The sequence below is a fragment of the Anomalospiza imberbis genome, chromosome 1 (assembly GCF_031753505.1).
Source record: "Anomalospiza imberbis isolate Cuckoo-Finch-1a 21T00152 chromosome 1, ASM3175350v1, whole genome shotgun sequence".
NCBI classification, from domain to species: domain Eukaryota; kingdom Metazoa; phylum Chordata; class Aves; order Passeriformes; family Viduidae; genus Anomalospiza; species Anomalospiza imberbis.
In genome coordinates, this window is record NC_089681.1 from 8,805,208 (window position 1) to 8,824,246 (window position 19,039).

Genomic DNA, 19,039 nt, shown 5'->3' on the forward strand with positions numbered 1-19,039 from the left:
TAGGAAAAATTGTGCATGCATGTGCATGCACATGTGGACATCTTATTGACGAGCTACAGATCTATTAAATGTGGCTGCAGTTGCCTTGCAGCATCTGAAGCTCTTGGTTAAGGCAGGATTGTTAGACAGACAGAGATATAGGTCAACCACACACATAAAATTGTCACTAAAGTACTTTTTGTTTCATAAATCAACTGTGAACCCACTTAGATTCCCTTTATTAATTGCTGCAGCGTTTTGAGTGATTTCAGAAGTTGAAAAGTTTGGTGGATTGTGATAAAATTACTGAATGGATGATCATTGGCTTTTAACTGTGCTGCATCTAAACTCACTGATTTCAGAGGAATTATTTCCAGCTCGCTGGAATAAATGGTAGCAGAATTTTGCTGACTGTTTCTAACAGTGATCTTCCCTTGGATACTACTAAAAATCACTCAGCATCACTGAAATTGCCTTATGTCATTGCTCTGACCAGATGTCTCTTCCTTCCTCACCACTTAACCATGATTTCAGCAATTTTTCCTGTTGTAACTGACATTTTATTCCTTTTGAGCTTCCACACTTAAAATACACTTCAGGTGTCATCTCTGCCCTCTCAACAATGTCCCTTGTTTGAACTGAAGGATGGCTAAAGCTTTACCAGAGGGGTTCACTCACCCTTGCCTACTTCTCACCGTCAAAGGTGGCATGGGTCTAATTGCAGTAAGCAGAGCTGTTCCTTTAAAAGGAAAAAAAATCCTCCACAATTCAATTCTACTGCCAAAAGGAGCTTCCAATCCCCACCTGACCTGCCACAGAGCCTTTCCATGCGGGATTCAACAGGCACTTTGTGTGCTTGCGATTGTGTTACCTCTAGTTAGTCCTTCAGGGATTAGGATAACAATTTTCACAGGATTTTAAGGAAAGATTATCAAGGCTTTCTACTTAAAGTTTATCACAAAGTGTTTATTAAGAACTGGCAATAACTTCCAGTGTTATATAGGCTCTGAAGATAATAATTTTTGTCATGAGAAATCAGGTAAGTTGATATTAACTATTCCAGATCTTGGTGGTTTTGCTTGTACTTGGAGGAAACCATTTCAGCTGTGCTATTAATACTCAGTGGAAATGTAGCAAATCAAATGATTTTTTAAATTAAATGTATATTTATTGTATTATATTGCATTCTCATACAAATAAATCTGAACTTAAAATGTAATTGTATCAATGTAATGAAGCATGCAGTTGTAACACTGGCCTATTTTCACAATAACTTGAAATATTTCTTTAGACTTGGTGGATGATGGTGTGCTTAAAATGAGACATGACCTTTAGATGTTGCAACTGAATGAAGGTAAGGAAATTAGTACTCAAGGACTTTCCTCTTTTATTTCTTTGTTCTCTTAATTTCTGTTCTGCTCTGTTAAGCGTGAAGACATGAGGAAACTGCTTGATATTGGAGTGCAGTACATTGGTACAGGAAAAATGAAAACAATTCAAACTTCATGGTTACCTGCCACATTAAAAGGAGTTCTACTCAAGCATAGCTAATAAACACATTGGTTTACTATTGCTGTTAACCCAGCGTAACAAGGAGGGATTTAATAAGAGGTCTTAATGAGTGTATAAAAGTAATTTGAACTGGATTAAAATCTCCAATTCAGCAGTTCAGGGAACTCTGGATCAACAGTTCTAAATAAAATAGATTCTACTAATTTCATTCAGCTTAAAATAAACAGAGGAGGACTGTTATACCCAGCAGAGGGGAAGGAGAATTTGTAACCAAAAGCTTGACCCTCAGTCTTTATCAGAAAAATGTTTGGAAGGAAAACTTTCTCTGAGTCTGTTTATGGGATTTGTCTGCCTGCTTGGGGCTGTGAGGCACCTGTGCCTTCAGTGCCTGTGAATCTCAGTATAGTCTGAAATGGAAATGGTGATTTTGGTCTGGAGGACAATGAGGGTTTCATATTTGCAGACTGAACATGTATTTCAGTCATCGCAGTGGAGTCACTTCAAGAGAGATAAGTTGCAAAGTAATAAAGGCTTGTCCCTGATAAATAAAAATTGGATATTGAATAACCAGAGTAATGCAAATGTGACGTGTAGTGCAAGAGTTAATATTATTAATATTCACATTGCTGAGAAATAAGATATTTCAGGCAACAGTTCTAGGAATAGTTGTTACACATGGTTTTGAAATTTAGTTGGATAGCATAAATTTCAGAGAGTTGGGAAGCAACTAAAAGCTAATGCTTCAAATTTAAATCAAGTCTCTACCAAATAAAGAACTAGGGTAGTCCATTTTGGAGTGATATCTCTAGTATTAAGATTTATCTGCAATTTCTTTTTCAGCATTTTGTGCTGGTCAGGGAACACACCAGTACTAAAAATGGCATTCAGGCAAAACAAGCACTCTCATGAATGGAGGATTTTCCATAATTCTGTAGCAACAATACTCAATATCTCTTTGCTAGAAGTAGAGCAGGATTTGTCTTACTGTGATCCATCCTTCCAGATTATGCTTGCTTGTTGTCCCTATCATTAGATGTTTTGCTTGGTTGAGTCTGTAGTGTGATGTGGCCAGGTTAATGCCTTCTCTGAATTCCTGCTGGAAATCAGCACTGTGTGTGGAGAAAATTGTATGTGTTGATTAGCACAGAGGAGCAGCTCAGTGGGGAGGACAGCAGGGAACTGACAATTCAGGTGAGCAAGAAAGCTTCACCCAGTGCGTGGGGAATGCTTCCAAGCACAATTTGTCTTGCTCTATTCTGTTTGTATTTTTACAGCTTTTCTCTCTCCCCTAAAATAGATGGTCCCTTCATGTGTGAGTTCTCTTACCTCTTCCCTGTCTTTTAGGAATGTGGTGTCTCTAGACCCTGCTCTAACTTGCTACACCAAGTCCTCTGTCAAATTATTTTCCCCTGTCGAACAACGCTGGCCAGTTTAAATAAATCAGCACTAAGATCTCTGATAGGAAATTATCTGCTATCTACCCTTTTACTTATGAACCTTTGTAAAACAGTTGTGCTTTCACATCAGTCTGTGAAATGCTCTTACCAAGAATTTCAGTGTTAGTGTGACTCACTGGTGACCCAGGAGAGCCCATATTCCTCAAAGCAGGTCCTGGAAATCAAGTTTCCTCATGGTGGATGAACACTGGCCTTGATCTGTAGGGACAGATTGAAAACGGGGCAGGGCATGCCCTCTTCTCCCACCTCCTAGCTCTGGATCTTTCCCCTGCCAGGCAGCCAAAATCCTTGGCTTGTGGAAGGCAGAGGTGTGGAGTCTTTCACCAGTCAGGGCTGCAGAGACCCTCCAGCTGACCAGCCTTGCACCTCAGGGACAGCTCAGTGACAGCACTTCTGTTGTCTGAGTTTCCTGCTGATGTCCCTTGGGCTGGTGTGCACAGGGACAGCACTGGCTGTGCAGCCTGGTCCCTCCTGTGTGCATGGAACAGGTCATGGGGACCCCACTCAGAGGTGCTGTGGCCCAGAACCACTGAACCATCATCACAAAACACAACTCATCCTAATACAGACTTTGCAGAGCTAAGGTGACACTTCTCATAGTACAATCAAAATTCATAAAGTTCTTTTAAAAGCAGCAAATCGCCCCACTTTTCAACTCAAACAAAAACACAACCCAATAGTTCCCCTTTAATAGGAGACTTGATTATCTAGAGGCACCAGCCACCACAGACCCTGCTCCATATCACATGTAGTTACAAACCTCCCTTTGCATGATCACCCAACTCTCCACCTCCCAAAGCCTGCTCTCCCCAACAGCCACCTCCCTGCTGCTTTGCAAAGCACCATTTCCTCACACTAAGCTCCCCAGAGGAGCATCTCTCACTAACTCCTCTCTATTTCATTAAACCAAACCAAAGGTGACAAAAAATTGTCAGAATCCAGAGATGTGGGTTGGTTTTATACCTATCTCCATGCAGACTACACCTCCACTGCTTCCATCACATCAGCCTGTGAGGCTTGAGCTAACACACTGGTCTCCCCTAATTACAGAGTCCACAGATCCACCTAAAAAAAAAAAAAAAAAAAAAAAGCTGTTACAAGTCCCAGGAAGATTCATAACACCAGGGAGTGGAAGCCGGGATAGCCTTGCCAGGGAGTCAGGCCCTGTGGTTTTCATGACAGTTCATGACAGCACCATTTTCATGGTCTGTAGTCTAGCAGCTTGCCAGATTCCAAATATCGTTGCAAGAAGAGCCAGCTTTAGGATTTTTGGTGCTAGACTTGTCCATGGGATACTGGACTCTGTCCATGCATAATTCCTCCATAGAAAGGGGATGGAGTCTGGGAATGAGATTTGGCCAGCACTTTCTGCCTCACTTCTTTTCTTCTGCACATGCTGTGCAGAAGCTGTGGATGAGTCCAGGCTTGGGTCTGAGTGACAAGGATGGGGCAGATGGGCTGAATAGGTAGGATGAACTGCTTGAAAGCTCTCAGAGCTTTGCTTGAATTAGCAGAGCTGGCACTTACACACTTTTGACTCAGACATTTCCCACACAGAAATATTTAGTATTGTTCCACCATCCCAAGGAAGAGTCTCTTTAGAGCCACTAAGTACAAATAAGCCATTTTTTGAATGTGTTAATTATCTGGTGACTTTAATATGAAAAATATTTTTAAAATGACGATAATAGTTTTCTAATCAAACAGCATTACATTCAAGATAATGTTTTTCTGCATACTTGCAAGATTAGCTGCTCCAAGAGGATATTAAAAAATTTTGGGTGTGGTGTTTTTTGGTTTTTTTTTTTTTTTTGCCGGTTTTCATATCATCCCTCTTTTTCTGACAACTACAGAGTTATTTGACATGTTCTGATATTGCAAAAACAGGGGAAACATGAAAAGAACCTTTTTTTCTTTTTTCAAAGATTTAATTAAATCTGGAAAAAAAAACAAAACAGGAGAGCACCATATGGTCTGAAAGGCAGAACACTGTTAATCCTTACCAAGCAGGTAAGCAAAGCAGCACAGGACATAATCTGGTGATAGTAACTACAGATATACAAAACCAGGAATGATCAGAAAAGCAACATTTCTGTGAAAAAGAACCTCAGTTGACATTTCTGGTTTGAAATGAAACATAAGCAAATTTTATCTTGTTTTAACTGAATAACTTTAGGCACCTGATGTGTCAGGTGCCTTTTAGGCACAGTTCATCCTGCCAAAGAGGGTTGTGTTGGCAATCTTATCAAGTCCCCAGAAAAGCCACTTAGTTAGGATTCAAAAATCAAGAGGCACATGCTAAACTCATGGTACCCACAGGCACAGAGGAAATACTGATTGTGAGATTTCTGTTCCTTTGTCATTTCCAACACCAGTCTTTCTCTGCATCACAGAAATTGGATGTTTCTCCTGTGGTCAAATCATTCTGGGACAAGGGCTGGAGAAAATCACTCAATGCTAAGAATTTTAACACCACCAAAAGAGCATTTCTCTCTCCTAGACCAGCCATTCCTGCTGGAAGTCAGCATCCATCATGCAGGGGTTCTGCTGGCATGGGGCAGCGAAGATGAGCCTGGGATTTCTATGTCTCTTTCTGGTTTTCAGCACAGGTAAGGACAGTGGTCTGGTGCTCCCCAGGGAATGAGCCAGTGCCTCTTTCCCAGCTGCTCCCATAGCCCCATTCCCACATCTGTGGCAGGCTTGGTATTTCACCCTGTGTAGGCAACACAGACAGGCTGGAGCTTCAGGGCTGGTGTCACTCAGCAGAGCAGACCAGGTGATGCCTATTCCTGGATCCCATGCTAAGAATCTGGAATCAGAAAGGTTTATAAGGAAAGAGAGACAAGGGTTAGAAGAGCTCCTACCACCTAGATTGCCAATCCAAATTCAGCTCTGATTAATTGGGGGTTGTTAATACAGCTGATCAACACTACATCACAATTTATAAGACCTGGATTATACACTGCCTACTGGGTATTTCTCCTTTATAAACATACATAAAGGGGAACTTGGATGAGCTGAGAAGCGGAAGTTTCATAGGAACATGGCAGATTTGCATTTTCTAGCACTGATTCCTTTGGAGAGCCTTTTGGATTACTCTTAGGTGGTACTCAGCTCTCCTCTGGTGGGATAGGGAATCTAAATCTCAAACACATATCTCCAATTTGTCCTGCAATCTCTCATTTACTGCTGTGCACTTCAGCTGGTCACCGAGTGAGTCCTAGAAACCCAGTCCAATGTCCTGAGCCCAGTTTCAGCCCATTCCTCCTGCAACATAGCTCTTGGGGACAGTCTTCAATTGCATAACTGCTCTGAATAACAAACATGCACAAAGAAGGGAAGATTTGTTTGGATTTGGCCTTATTTTACTCAGTACCTTGCAGCAAATTGTGGGTGCAAGCCTTGTGAAGATCTCTACAAATATTCACTATTATATTTTTATTTTGATTATTGAAGGGCAAATTCAACAGGGAAAACTGTTTATCAGTGTCTCTCTTCACTTTTCAGCTTCATGTCTAAGAAAAGAAAATAAGAAAGAGAAGCAATTGGCAGTGCTGGCTGCTGCAGGTAAGAGGCAGCACATCAGGGGCCCCAGCAGCTGGGGGTTAATGGGAGGGGGAGGTGCTGTGCTGGGCTTGGAGGTGGCAGCAGATGGGCCCTGCTCCTGCAGAGTCTGTGAGCCCCAGCCCACCCGTGCTGTAAGGCCACCCCACCCAGTCCAGTCCCCAGCCATGTTAACAACTGTCCTTCCCAAAATCTACTCTTCTCTTTTTCCTTTCTCTCCTTTCCAGCTCTTCATTCCCTTTTGTTTTTCCTTTTCTCTATTCTGTGCTGTGGACATGTGCTGCTTTCAGCCCTGGGGTGCAGCTTGGCTTCATACTGGTTATAAATTGTACTGATGTCATTGGAAAATTGCATTTCTCCCCAAATTCAATTTTGTTCTCATCTCAGCTTTCTGTGCTTCTTTTTCCATTCTGCTCTGTTCTTCCTCTCTCTGTCATTCTCACACACACCTTCCTCACACAGACATTTTACTGCTCTGCTTCTGCATGACTTTGTGGGAGGGAAGCAAAAAAAATCTTTGAAAATTTTAACTCAGGAAAAACAAACAAGCAACATCAACAGAAATAAAACATGTTAAGATAAAAAGTGTGATTTGGCTACAGCAAAATTATTCGGTTGTAGCAAGCAGTAAAGCCATCAATGTAGCTGAAAACCAAAAATCGGTATTGTCATATAGGTTTGGGGAAGGTGGAACATTTCCTAGGCACTTTCTCTGCCTTTTGTGACCTGCATGGTGAGATCTGCCGCTCTGTTGGCAGCAAACACCCATCGCCCAGCAGTGGAGGGCACCAGCATGACAGGGCTGGCAGGGTCCTGCAGCTGCTCAAGGGCATGGTCAAGGTCACAGCGGGCAGACCTGAATTCTGGCCTACCATTCTACTGTTGCTGTATCTTGCTATTTTCTAGACTCATCTCCGTGGTCCTGGAATTTTATTTTTCCATCAGGATTTTTTTGGTGTGCCCCAAACGTACAAAATTGCTCATTTTGGTTTTCCCATTCTGGCAGATTGCTAGCACATATAAGCAGTGGGTGCACAGCTGTTTCCTTGTGCCTTCATGCCCCCCTTTTCTTGCAGAGCTGCCTGCAAAGACCCTGGACCTGGCTGCTATTAACCTGACAGAGCTGGTGAACGGGATGCTGAGCACTGCACTCAGAGGTAATGGGACACGGCTGGGCAGGTCACAGCTGCCAGCCCAGCAGTGCAGGAGAAAAGGCACTGCAAGTGTTAGCAGGAGAAGCTGTAAACATGTGCTGTCAGCCTCCAGAAATGCTTCTAGGAGCATGTTAACCTCTGTGCATTTATCATGCAAATGGCTGCCTACCCCAGGCAACTTGGAAATTAGTGTGGGTTGATATATAGGACAATAGAATTACTTGTGGGACGCCTTTCAAAAGCATTTTCTAATCCAGTGTACATTTCAATTAAAAGAAAAACAAAATATAAAGGAAGAAGCAATACAAATGATCCTTCCTTCAGTGGAAATGAGAACGGACTGAGTGTGAGGCAGCTGTATCATACTGGCACCTTGGGAATCCTTTAGACACTAAATGAGCAGAGTCAAAACATGCTGTTCTCACTATTTGTTCCCAGCACTAATAGCACGGACCTGTGTTTCTGCAGGTACCAAGAAACTCTTCTCTTTGCTGAGCATCACCTCTTACAGCTCGTTTGCCTTCCACAAAGTGTCAGTCACCATTTACAACAGTGAGTGTTGGCTTTGCTCAGCTCTGGAGCAGTTTCTCTCCCACAATACACTGATTTTTTTTTTCTCTGTCTCTCCCTCCAGTCTCTAATGCAAAAAATATTGACCCTGGCAAGTTTCCTATGCACTACTGCTACTGTCTGAATAATGTGACAAATGACTTGACAGGTGAGTACACAAAAGAGGTTGGCAATTGCATGTGCTTAAGCTGAATTATTTCCTTTGGAGCTGAAGGCTGTAGTCTGAATTCTGCAGACTTCATCCTTGTGATTGCCGCAACCACACTGAGGCCAACAGCCATAATTCATGACGAGTGGCTGCTCTAAGTCCACAGCCTCATCTCAGGTGGCTGCAGCCAGCCAGTCTGGGATGGAGCCATCAGTCAGGTGACTGGCATGGTTTGACTGGCAAGAGACCTCCCTTTCCTCCTTGGAAATACAAATTGCAGCACAGGAGAGACAACCAGCACTATATGGTACCTCACCTTGGCCACTTTTTCTCTCCTGCAATAACCCAGAGGAGATGAACAAGGGCTTCTCTGCACCAACAGAGAAACTTCCAGGAACCTCAGTGAGCCCAAGAGAAGTGAAAAGCAAGCACTAACATCTTCATAGAAGAGTTGAATGGATTACAAAATACTGTGGGGCAAAACCTTCACCTGCAATCCTCATTCACACCCCTGATTGCACAGAATTTAACATTTCAGGAGGCATTTGAGTGTTTGGATGTTTTAGCTGGTTAATGTAAGGCATCAAGAGCTACAGCTACAGAGCAGACTCCAAACCCTCTGCCACACATGGTGACTCTGCAGAAGCCACAGTGGTTTTCATGGCTTTCTCTGGACCCACACATCTCACAAGCCTTTATGGATAATCACACAGTTTGCCTTGGAGAATAACAGAGAAACTTTAATCTTTGTGCTGCAATTCTAGAACATCTTGGGCATTGGAGCAGTCTCCAAAGCAGTAAAAATTCAGGGCTCAGGTCCAGCTCTCCCTAAGTGAGAACAGTGACCTGTCACTGCTAGGAAGTACCCCCACAAGACCAGCCATTTCTTGGGCTGACATCTAAATCTTCAGAATGTCTGAAGCAGACCCCGGAGATAAAAATCCAATACCTATTGGAAGGTCCTACACAGCAGACAGGCAGTTACAGCAGGCAAAACCTGCAGGCTTTAGATCTCCTTCTACTTTGAAACAGACCAAGTAGAGCATTACTTTAAAATGTTCTCTTGAACAGATAAATTCCATTTAAGTTTGCTTTTAGACACACAGATGTCATTTTGGATATCATCTTTGAAACATACTTCTGAAAGTATTTTTGTGGTTTCTTCAGTCCACTCCAGCAAAATATTTTAAATTGAAAATATTTTAAACTTTGTCATGTATGAGCATATATCTAAAATATCATCACATACAAGAGTGAATTTTTGACTACATGATGGATATGTGTTTTCAATAATTAACTTCCTCTATTTTTTGTCTAGATTTTACAGCTCTACTTGTTGATATCATTGGAAACTCCACCAGTTATCTCACAGAAATTTTCAAATCCACTTCTATTCTCTCAGGTTTGCATTTCCTTTGAACATTTATCATTGTCTTAACTGTATCATTTACTCCTGGCATGAAAACAACCATAAAAATGTGGATAAAAGTCTACTGCTCTTACTCAACAGCAGTTTTCTTGCAACACGTGGAACAAGATACATACATAATGTGTATGTGTGCAGTATAGAGATGAACTTGTTTCTATTTTATGTTGTTTGAATATTTTATAATTACTAAAACTTGGTGAGTTTGAGAATTATTATTACATACTGATATTTTGAGCAATTCTGATTCATAGAGAATTAGTATGGGCTATTTTATCTGAAGATTTTTTCCATATAAAAACACTTGTAATTTAGAATTTTAATTAGATAGAAACTTTTTCCCTGAAGATACTAACATTTGGATTTGATCGTGGTTTGAGATTTTTGTCAAAAATTAGATCAGAAGGAATATACTTGGTCAGCTGCCATAGCCACCTGCCATTTTTTATTTGTGTTTTCAACTGTTTAAGATAGTTCCATGCAAGGAAAACTGGTAAAGATGATCTCTTTTATGTTTTTTTGCCTTTCAGTGCGTCAGAGCAATGACTCTGATTGTATCTACATCTGTGTGATAGCAGGGCAGACAGGTAAAAGTTAAAATCATTCCACCCAAAAATATTGCCTTAGTTTTCCTCAGTGATGATTTATACTAGAAACAAGCTTTTCTTGATATTTGTAAGCATTTCTATTTGCAGGGAAAAATCTGTCTGATTTTTTGGAAATACTAGATAAGACTCCTGTTATTAATTACACATTTTCCAGTAACATATCATCTGACCTGGGTAAGTACATCCTGGGGAACAAAAGGAAACAGGAACCAGAGTAAAAATCATGTCCAGATAGCTCTTGCAATGAATACTCTATCCTCATTAATACTACTATAAATATGATTTTATTTTTTATTATTGCTTATATATTTGCATAATATATGCAAATATTTGATTATAGTTAGAATAATATTTTAGTATTTATAGTATTGGCTTATAGATAGAATAATATTTAACATTGCTGAAAATTTAATACAATAATCATATCATAAAGGTAAGTAGATTTTACAAACCTTTAAATTATTTGTTCTAAGGTCTTCTGGTGGGGCAACAAACAAAACCTGCTGGGATGAGAGCTTTTAGAGAATTCAGCATTGGGCTGGGGAGGGTCTCTAGTGCTCTTAAATCTGACTGAGTGCCTTCCATAGTTCTCAGCACAAATGACCTTCTACTTTCACATGAGTTATATTCAGAGTGGAGGTGAATACATTCAGCCATTGTCCTGTCTGGCTCCTCCACCCAAAACTGCTTTGCCAGTTGAAGCTGCACTTCAGGTGCTCATCTTTCACTGTTGCCCATCACTATCTCCCATTTTCAAGGGCAGATTAATGCAGGCAGACTGAAATGAGTGTCAAGTTGTGCTGAAAGCTGTGGGATGTTTCTGTCCTTTTACAAACAAACAAACAAAAGATGACACTTGGCTAAAACCCCCTTTAATTAGAAATAACAGCTGCTTCTATGGTAGCAGAACCCGATTTCTTTCCTTTTTCTCACACAATATGCAGTGGATAGTGAGTGCTCTAACCTTGTCTTCTCATAATTCCAAGACCTAGATTCAATTTTCTCAAGTTTCGTGAAATTGCAGGAAGACCCAAACAAGACACTGGATTCATCAGCAGAATATGTGTGGACATTTAAATGTGAGCAAATATTTTCAGACCTAAATTTGTGTTCCCCTTGATTAATGTCTTGACAAGTGATCATGTATGTTTGCTGCACAGTTAACTGTGATGTTAACTCCAAAAAAGGGTAGCATAAAATTTCTCTGAATCAGCAAATTATGTCAGTAATGCATTGAAGAGCTGGAGGATAGAAAAACTCTTGTGAAAAGCCATTTTACCAGAAAAAAATAAGTTTTCTAAAGAGGCAGAGAAGAAGAGAAAAACTGGTTGTTGTTTCAAACCAAAAAATAAGATTATTTAAACATTTTCCTCTTCTTTTCTATGGTCATTTTTTTCTGTATTATTCTCTGTCTATTTCTTGATATGACATTCTGTTATACCTGAGCATTTCATAAACTTTAGTACATTTGACTTTGCTATGGGCCTACAAGATAGAAAAGTGCTGCTCTTCCCCATTTTGGAAGCCAAAAAGCAAGGCTTTGCTCCTGCTCACTTGTAGTAGAAATCAATAGAAATTCCAACCTTGACTTCATGCCTCCTTATCACTGCAGCTGCATCTCTCTCCTACCAAATGCCTACATTTCCTGTAGGCAGTCTGCTGTCTTTTATATATTTTTTTAATTTCCTAAACCACATGCCCACCTTTGTTATCTCTCATAGCCACAAGTGTCTGTTCTCAAACTGCAGCATCTGCCCTCCAGCACCTGCCTGCTCACCTTCAAACAGACAAGACCTTTCTCTCTTTCTACTGTAGTGAAGCACAAATAATGTCAAGAAAAAACAAAACCCTGCAGGAACATTTCAGTTTCTTTCTATGTTTATGAAAACTCACACATTAAAATGTTCTCAGTTAGTGTTCTCAGTGTTCCCTGTGTTTCCATATTTAAAACAAAATGGACAAGTGCCTGCTCAAGTGCCAGGGAAGCACTCAAGGGGTAGATGGGATTTTCTGGGTGTATTTTAGATATTATTCTCCCCCAGTGTGTTGCAGTTGCTGCTGCCTTGGGGCACAAGCACTCTCAGTGGGCTGGTGCCCTTTCTCTGTGTCTCTTGCTTCTCCAGCTACCAGGATCCCTCTCGCCCAGAAAGGAGGGGGAATCCCCACCACAAAGTTCCCACTGTGGCCAAAGACAGTTGGAGCCAAAGGATCGTGGTTTCCATCACCCCATGTGGATGCTCCCAGGCCCCAAGGCATGGCCAGACCCCCTCTGAGCCCTGGGGGGAGCTTGGCCCCATCACCAGCCCTGCAGCCCAGCCCCAGTGAGTATGGCCTGGAGCTTGCCCTACCCCACTGCTGTGGGGTTTGGCCAAGTGTCTCTGAGTGGAGGCTGGAGAGCCCTTCAGGGACACCCACTCAGGGTTACCAGTGAGTTGATTACTTTATTGCAGAAATGTCAAATTCAGCTATAGGTTCCATCCTGTAGTTTTTTATCTTTAGGGGAAAAACCTGGTCTTGCTTCCCACAAACACTTCTGCCACTTGGATCTTCCCTCACATTTACCTCCAAATTTGGTGAGCAGACCTGTGAAAAAGCAATATAGAAATGCTTCTTTTGGCTTCTTGATGCCTTTTTGAAATCCTGCCCTTCCCTAGTCCATGGGCTATTCAAGTTCTAGTCAAGTGCAGCTTTTCTCCTTCCTATTTAATCCTGGCATTTTTATATGTCACTGGCAGTACTGGGTGAGGGACTCTGGTTGTTGAGATGTCTCATACATAGCAGTTCTTCTCAGTAGACAGATAAATAATGAATAAAGGAAGGGTGTGTCTCTCTGTTCCCACAGCTGGCACGTCCATGTTTTGGATGCAGACAGTGTCTCCACAAGAAGCCAGCGAACTGATGCAAACAGAGCCAGGTAAGACTGGTCTGGGATAGCAACAAAGTGTGTCAGTTGGCACATTTATGAAATAGAAAGTAATATCTAGAAATAGATGACTGATAATATGCTTATACATCACTGCCTATGTAAATGTTTATTAATGAACTGTGAGTTCAGGGTTAGTTTTTTTTATTCTTTTCTGCTGCTCCTTCAATCAACATGCCTTTTTGTTTTAAAGTGCCAAAGCAAGTTCTATTCTTTTCCATCCCCTTAGATTTGCCTTCCACAGTACTGTCTCTGCCACCTTCCTACCGACCTGGTGTCACACTGAAACTTTACTCAGCTACCAGTAAGTAAATGCACCTCATGCAGAAGAAATAGCAGTATGTTTGAAAGCCATGCAAGATAGAAACATTCCCATGCAGAAAAAACATACAAGTTTAGTTAGCTTGTGATAGTTTATGTATGTAAACCACCCCAAATGTCCAAGGGACTGCCTCCCATTTGCTTGTGAATTGTGCACAACTGCAAATTCAAAACATAGGTCATATTGTGGTGATAGAATAGGTACTCTGTGTGGCAATTTGAGCATTGATTGGTTATCACAGAATTCATTCTTAAAAGTCATTCCAAAAGAAAATGTCATGCTTTAAATCCCATCATAAATAAAGTTATGAAACCAGCTCATGCCACATGAAACTCCCAGAATTGTTCTGAATTTACAATACTGCAAACTACTTCCTCAGCTAAAAAAGGATCATCATCAACTAGATTTTCATGAAAGCTCAGTTCTTATCTACTTGTGTTTCTGTGTGGTGACTGTTTAAGAGAAGCATGGATGCTGGGTAGTGCAAAGATAACATATCAGCCTGACCTGCAGGGGTTTTCAATATCCTTTAGGCTTGATATTTTAGATAAAACCAGAAGAGTCTAAGGAACTGAAATACTGAGACTTTTGTTTTCCTGGTCATCTTTTTAGCTCTTATAATGCTATTTAATTCTGAAATCAGATTTAATTCTCTGTCATCTTACTTCTGTTTAAAGAACTCCAGATACCAGAGTCCTCCTCTGGTGTGCAACGCTATAGACCCTGGAGAACCTAGGATGCTCTGAAAAGGTGGAAAACATGGATTTCAGTGAGATGGGTGAATTGGAGTCACCAAATGCCTCTGTGAGAAACCATGGAGGCACAGGCTGCCTGCCTGATTCTAGCAATCATGCATTTGGGGAAATAAATCCAGCAGTGGGATCCCTAAGTAAGAAAGGGCATCCACATTGTTCTAAGGGATGACTCACGATTCCAATTATTCTTTAATCACAGAAGTGGGTGCCAACTAATAAAACATGTAAATGTGCATGTTAGAGTGTGCAGGGAGGGATATTTTGAGTCTGAATCATTCAGAGTAACCATGACATTGGTCTTCACTGGAAGCTAAATTTAATCTCAGTGTCACAGGGATGTGATATTGAATTAATAAAAGAACTGTCTGTTTACTGCAAAAGTTGGTCGCTTCACTGCCCCTGACAATAATGTGGCAATTTGAAACAAACGTGAGGAAATCTCTGCACAGGAGCTGCGGTTCTTGCCTTTTCTGGTCTCTTGACCAATTCAATTTCTTAAGAAAGAGAATTTTTAGAAAAGAAAGTTCTGAAATAAATGCCTACTTTTACTTATCTTTATGAACTTATGTACTGAACACAAAAAAATACATTTCACAGTAGAAATTTATTACAGAAGAGGTATAAAGCATTACTATGAATGGGTGAAAATTTAAATTTCAATGATATGATGTGAATATACTATGCAATCAAAAAATTAAATAGAAAATTAATTGAAAAATAATTTCATCATTAAACAAATACAGTATTGTGCAAATACAGTGTTAAAGTGATTGTCAAAAATGAAAACCAAATCACTTTCTTTAGCTTTCAGCATTTTTGTTTGACTTCTCTTTCCCACATAGATGATTCCAAATTGAAATTGCCAACCTTCAATTTGCATCTAGATAAAAAATTTCTGCTGGTAAAACACACAGCTTGAGTAAAGCATTTAATACCTGGTTGGCAGGATAGGAGGACCACTTCTGCAGAGGTTGAAATTTGTAGGAGGGTGGCCTTCAGCAAGTTTTAATTATTCATCAACTTCATTATTTCTCATCAATTTTAACATTACTTTTCAGGGACAACTTATATTAAAACCTCATTGTCCCATGCTCAGATATTTGGTTATTAACATGAAGTGTGTTTACTTAAGCAAGGAATCATTAATTTTTCATTTGCTCCATGCAGGAGAATATCAAGGTGTGTCAAATGCTATTAAGTGGACAAAGCCTAATGACATTTATGTGAAACTTCTGGGGTGAAGAGAATAGGGTCTCCCTCTTGCCCATCTCTGCCTAATTTCACCTGATATTTGTGTAGAGCCTTTGACACAACTGGTTTTCAGAGCAGCCTGTGAGTTTGGGAGCTGCCAGTGTTGGTGCCTTGCTCCTCACATACTCCCGCTATCTTGGCCAAGCGCTGCCAGGAGAGAAATAGTTTCATAGCAATGAAACTAGTTTCTCTTTCAGGTTGGTAGAGCCTTGATTTTCCTCCTGCCCAAGAATGCCATTTTATATTAAATTTCTTGTCAGCACTAGATGACTCAAGCTTATTTCAACAGGACTTCATTAGTCCAAATTTAACCTTCATAACCTCTGCTATCACATAACATAGCATTGCCCAGAGCTATGAAGTGTGTGAGACATGTGAACCTGGAAATGCAATTACACTGTCTAAGGGGATTATCCTCAGCAGGTAAGGCAGTTTATCCACACACGGCCAAAGCCTGCTGCTACTTACACAAAAAATGGAAAAAAATAGTTGACTGTCACACCATGGCTGCCTTCCTTCCTCTCTCTTTCTTTTCTTTCTTTCTTTCTTTCTTTCTTTCTTTCTTCTTTCTTTCTTTCTTTCTTTCTTTCTCTTTCTTTCTTTCTTTCTTTCTTTCTTTCTTTCTTTCTTTCTTTCTTTCTTTCTTTCTTTCTTTCTTCTTTCTTTCTTTCTTTCTTTCTTTCTTTCTTTCTTTCTTTCTTTCTTTCTTCTTCTTCTTTCTTTCCTTTCTTTCTTCTTTCCTTCTTCTTCCTTTCCTTCTTCCTTCCTTCCTTCCTTCCTTCCTTCCTTCCTTCCTTCTTCCTTCCTTCCTTCCTTCCTTCCTTCCTTCCTTCCTTCCTTCCTTCCTTCCTTCCTTCCTTCCTTCCTTCCTTCCTTCCTTCCTTCCTTCCTTCCTTCCTTCCTTCCTTCCTTCCTTCCTTCCTTCCTTCCTTCCTTCCTTCCTTCCTTCCTTCCTTCCTTCCTTCCTTCCTTCCTTCCTTCCTTCCTTCCTTCCTTCCTTCCTTCCTTCCTTCCTTCCTTCCTTCCTTCCTTCCTTCCTTCCTTCCTTCCTTCCTTCCTTCCTTCCTTCCTTCCTTCCTTCCTTCCTTCCTTCCTTCCTTCCTTCCTTCCTTCCTTCCTTCCTTCCTTCCTTCCTTCCTTCCTTCCTTCCTTCCTTCCTTCCTTCCTTCCTTCCTTCCTTCCTTCCTTCCTTCCTTCCTTCCTTCCTTCCTTCCTTCCTTCCTTCCTTCCTTCCTTCCTTCCTTCCTTCCTTCCTTCCTTTCTTTCTTTCCTTTCTTTCTTTCTCTCTCTCTCTTTCTCTCTCTCTTTCTCTCTTTTCTCTCTTTCTCTCTTTCTCTTTATTTTCTTTTTCCTTTTTCCTTTTTCCTTTTTCCTTTTTCCTTTTTCCTTTTTCCTTTTTCCTTTCCTTTCCTTTCTTTCCTTTCCTTTCCTTTCCTTTCCTTTCCTTTCCTTTCCTTTCCTTTCCTTTCCTTTCCTTTCCTTTCCCTTTCCCTTTCCCTTTCCCTTTCCCTTTCCCTTTCCCTTCTCCCTTTCCCTTTCCCTTTCCCTTTCCCTTTCCCTCTTTTCTTTTTCTTTCTTTTTCTTTTTCTTTTTCTTTTTCTTTTTCTTTTTCTTTTTCTTTTCTTTTTCTTTTTCTTTTTCTTTTTCTTTTTCTTTTTCTTTTCTTTTTCTTTTTCTTTTTCTTTTTCTTTTTCTTTTTCTTTTTCTTTTCTTTTTCTTTTTTTTTTTTTCTTTTTCTTTTTCTTTTTCTTTTTCTTTTCTTTTTCTCCTTCCTGCCTTCCAGAGTGGCATTTTCAGGGATATCCATTATTTGTTGGAGTAGGGAAGACATTGCTTTGGAGATCATAGCCCAGATAAGGCAGAGCAAGAAGTTTAGTGGACAAGCATTGACTAGTTCAGAGTTGTGTTTTCTCCACAGGGTGCCCACAGGCGATACTCAGAGAGCCCCGTGTGACCTCACCTCCTGTCACTCTCATGGTGCAGAAGATCAACCCCTGTGTGATGGAGCTCTGTAGGTTCTTTCAGCTGTGCCTCTGTGTTGGTCAGAGAAGATATTCCAGAAAGGAAGCCATGAGGTAAAACCTGGCACTATTTGTTTTTCTCTGTCTACTTAAAATACTCCTTCAGGCTTTTTTTTTTTTTTTTTCCAAATTACCATTTTCAATCACCAGTGATTATTTTGGAGGGTCTGTGGCCACTGGCTGAGACCCAAATGTGTCCCAGTGCACCGATCAGTAGCTGATCTGGCTTCAGTATTCTAGCTAAGTGAAAAAAGCCCACCTGCATCTTTCCAGACATCTAATGACATCATTGAGGTTGGAATCTAGATTTTTATTTCAATATTTACTAATTAGCAGCATTCTATACTGTGCTTATTATAGAATCATAGATTGGTTTGAGTTGGAAGGGATCTAAAGACCACTTAGATCCAACTCTGCTGCCATGGGCAGGGACATGTTCCACTGGACCAGGTTGCTCCAAGCCCAGTCCAACCTGACCTTGAACACTTCCAGGGAAGGGGCACAGATCTTTTCTGGGGAACCTGTGCCACTGTCTCACCACCCTCACAGTGAAGAATTTCTGCCTAATATTTAATCTAAACCTGCACTCTTTCAGCCTGAAGCCATTCCTCCTTGTCTTATCAGTACATGCCCTTGTCCAAAGTGCCTCTCCTTATGAAAGATACCAAACCTCTTATCTTTAACTGCATCTCCTATCTGTAACTACATCTTCAGATACTGTGTTGAATACTATTCCTGGTTTGTGAAAAATGCAAGTTATGTCTGCGAAAGAGCCAAAAGAGTTGCTTACTCCCACAGTAAGTATATTTTCACTTTATATCTCTATATCTCTACATACTTTGTTATGAAGATATAACAAAGATGTTTGTATATCCACAGAGTATTTGCCGTCTTTCATCAGATAGCTATTGTATCTGATAATGATTTTTAAAAGATTAAACAAATTATTTTACCTTCATGCATGTTTTAATATTTCCATGTAAAACCTCTTCTAACTAATATTTTCTTGTGTTCTTCCAGCATTAAAGCAAAAATGCCTTAAAAACATCTGTACCTCAGTTTAGAGCACTGAGATCTTTTACTGCAAGTTGGAAGACTGATGACAGTTTTAGTTTTCTTTTTCTCAGTGTAAAAATCAGAAAGCAACATGTTATTTGCAAATATTTGAAATCAGACAAGCTATTAACCAGATGTTAACCTAGAAATGTCTCCTCCTCCAAGGCATTGTAAAAATAATTTGTAAAATACAGAGATATTTTATACAAGTGATGTAACTGCAATAAAAGCATTGAAAGGCTTTAAATAATCTTATTTTATAAAGGATATTTACATGGCTGGCTAGTGAATGC

General features: G+C 40.3%; 1 protein-coding gene across 1 annotated transcript; it reads left to right on the top strand.

Annotated features, from left to right (window-relative positions):
* Positions 1–624: 624 nt before the first annotated feature.
* On the top strand, positions 625–18,996 carry HHLA1 (HHLA1 neighbor of OC90). The gene is made up of 17 exons (XM_068177329.1): positions 625–702; positions 2,599–2,682; positions 5,449–5,557; positions 6,456–6,515; positions 7,589–7,669; positions 8,135–8,218; positions 8,301–8,384; positions 9,703–9,786; positions 10,341–10,397; positions 10,506–10,592; positions 11,405–11,497; positions 12,542–12,739; positions 13,261–13,332; positions 13,571–13,645; positions 17,588–17,744; positions 18,405–18,487; positions 18,711–18,996. Exons 1-17 carry the CDS (start codon positions 625–627, stop codon positions 18,752–18,754), a joined length of 1,530 nt encoding a protein of 509 aa, XP_068033430.1. The 3' UTR covers positions 18,755–18,996.
* The last annotated feature ends 43 nt before the right edge of the window (positions 18,997–19,039 follow it).

Excerpts from the sequence above, each read along its gene's own strand:
- HHLA1 (XM_068177329.1), top strand. The coding sequence starts at position 625 with ATGGCTAAAGCTTTACCAGAGGGGTTCACTCACCCTTGCCTACTTCTC. Across the intron at positions 6,516-7,588 it reads GGCAGTGCTGGCTGCTGCAG|AGCTGCCTGCAAAGACCCTG; the intron begins GTAAGAGGCAGC and ends CTTTTCTTGCAG. Across the intron at positions 11,498-12,541 it reads ATATGTGTGGACATTTAAAT|CTACCAGGATCCCTCTCGCC; the intron begins GTGAGCAAATAT and ends TTGCTTCTCCAG.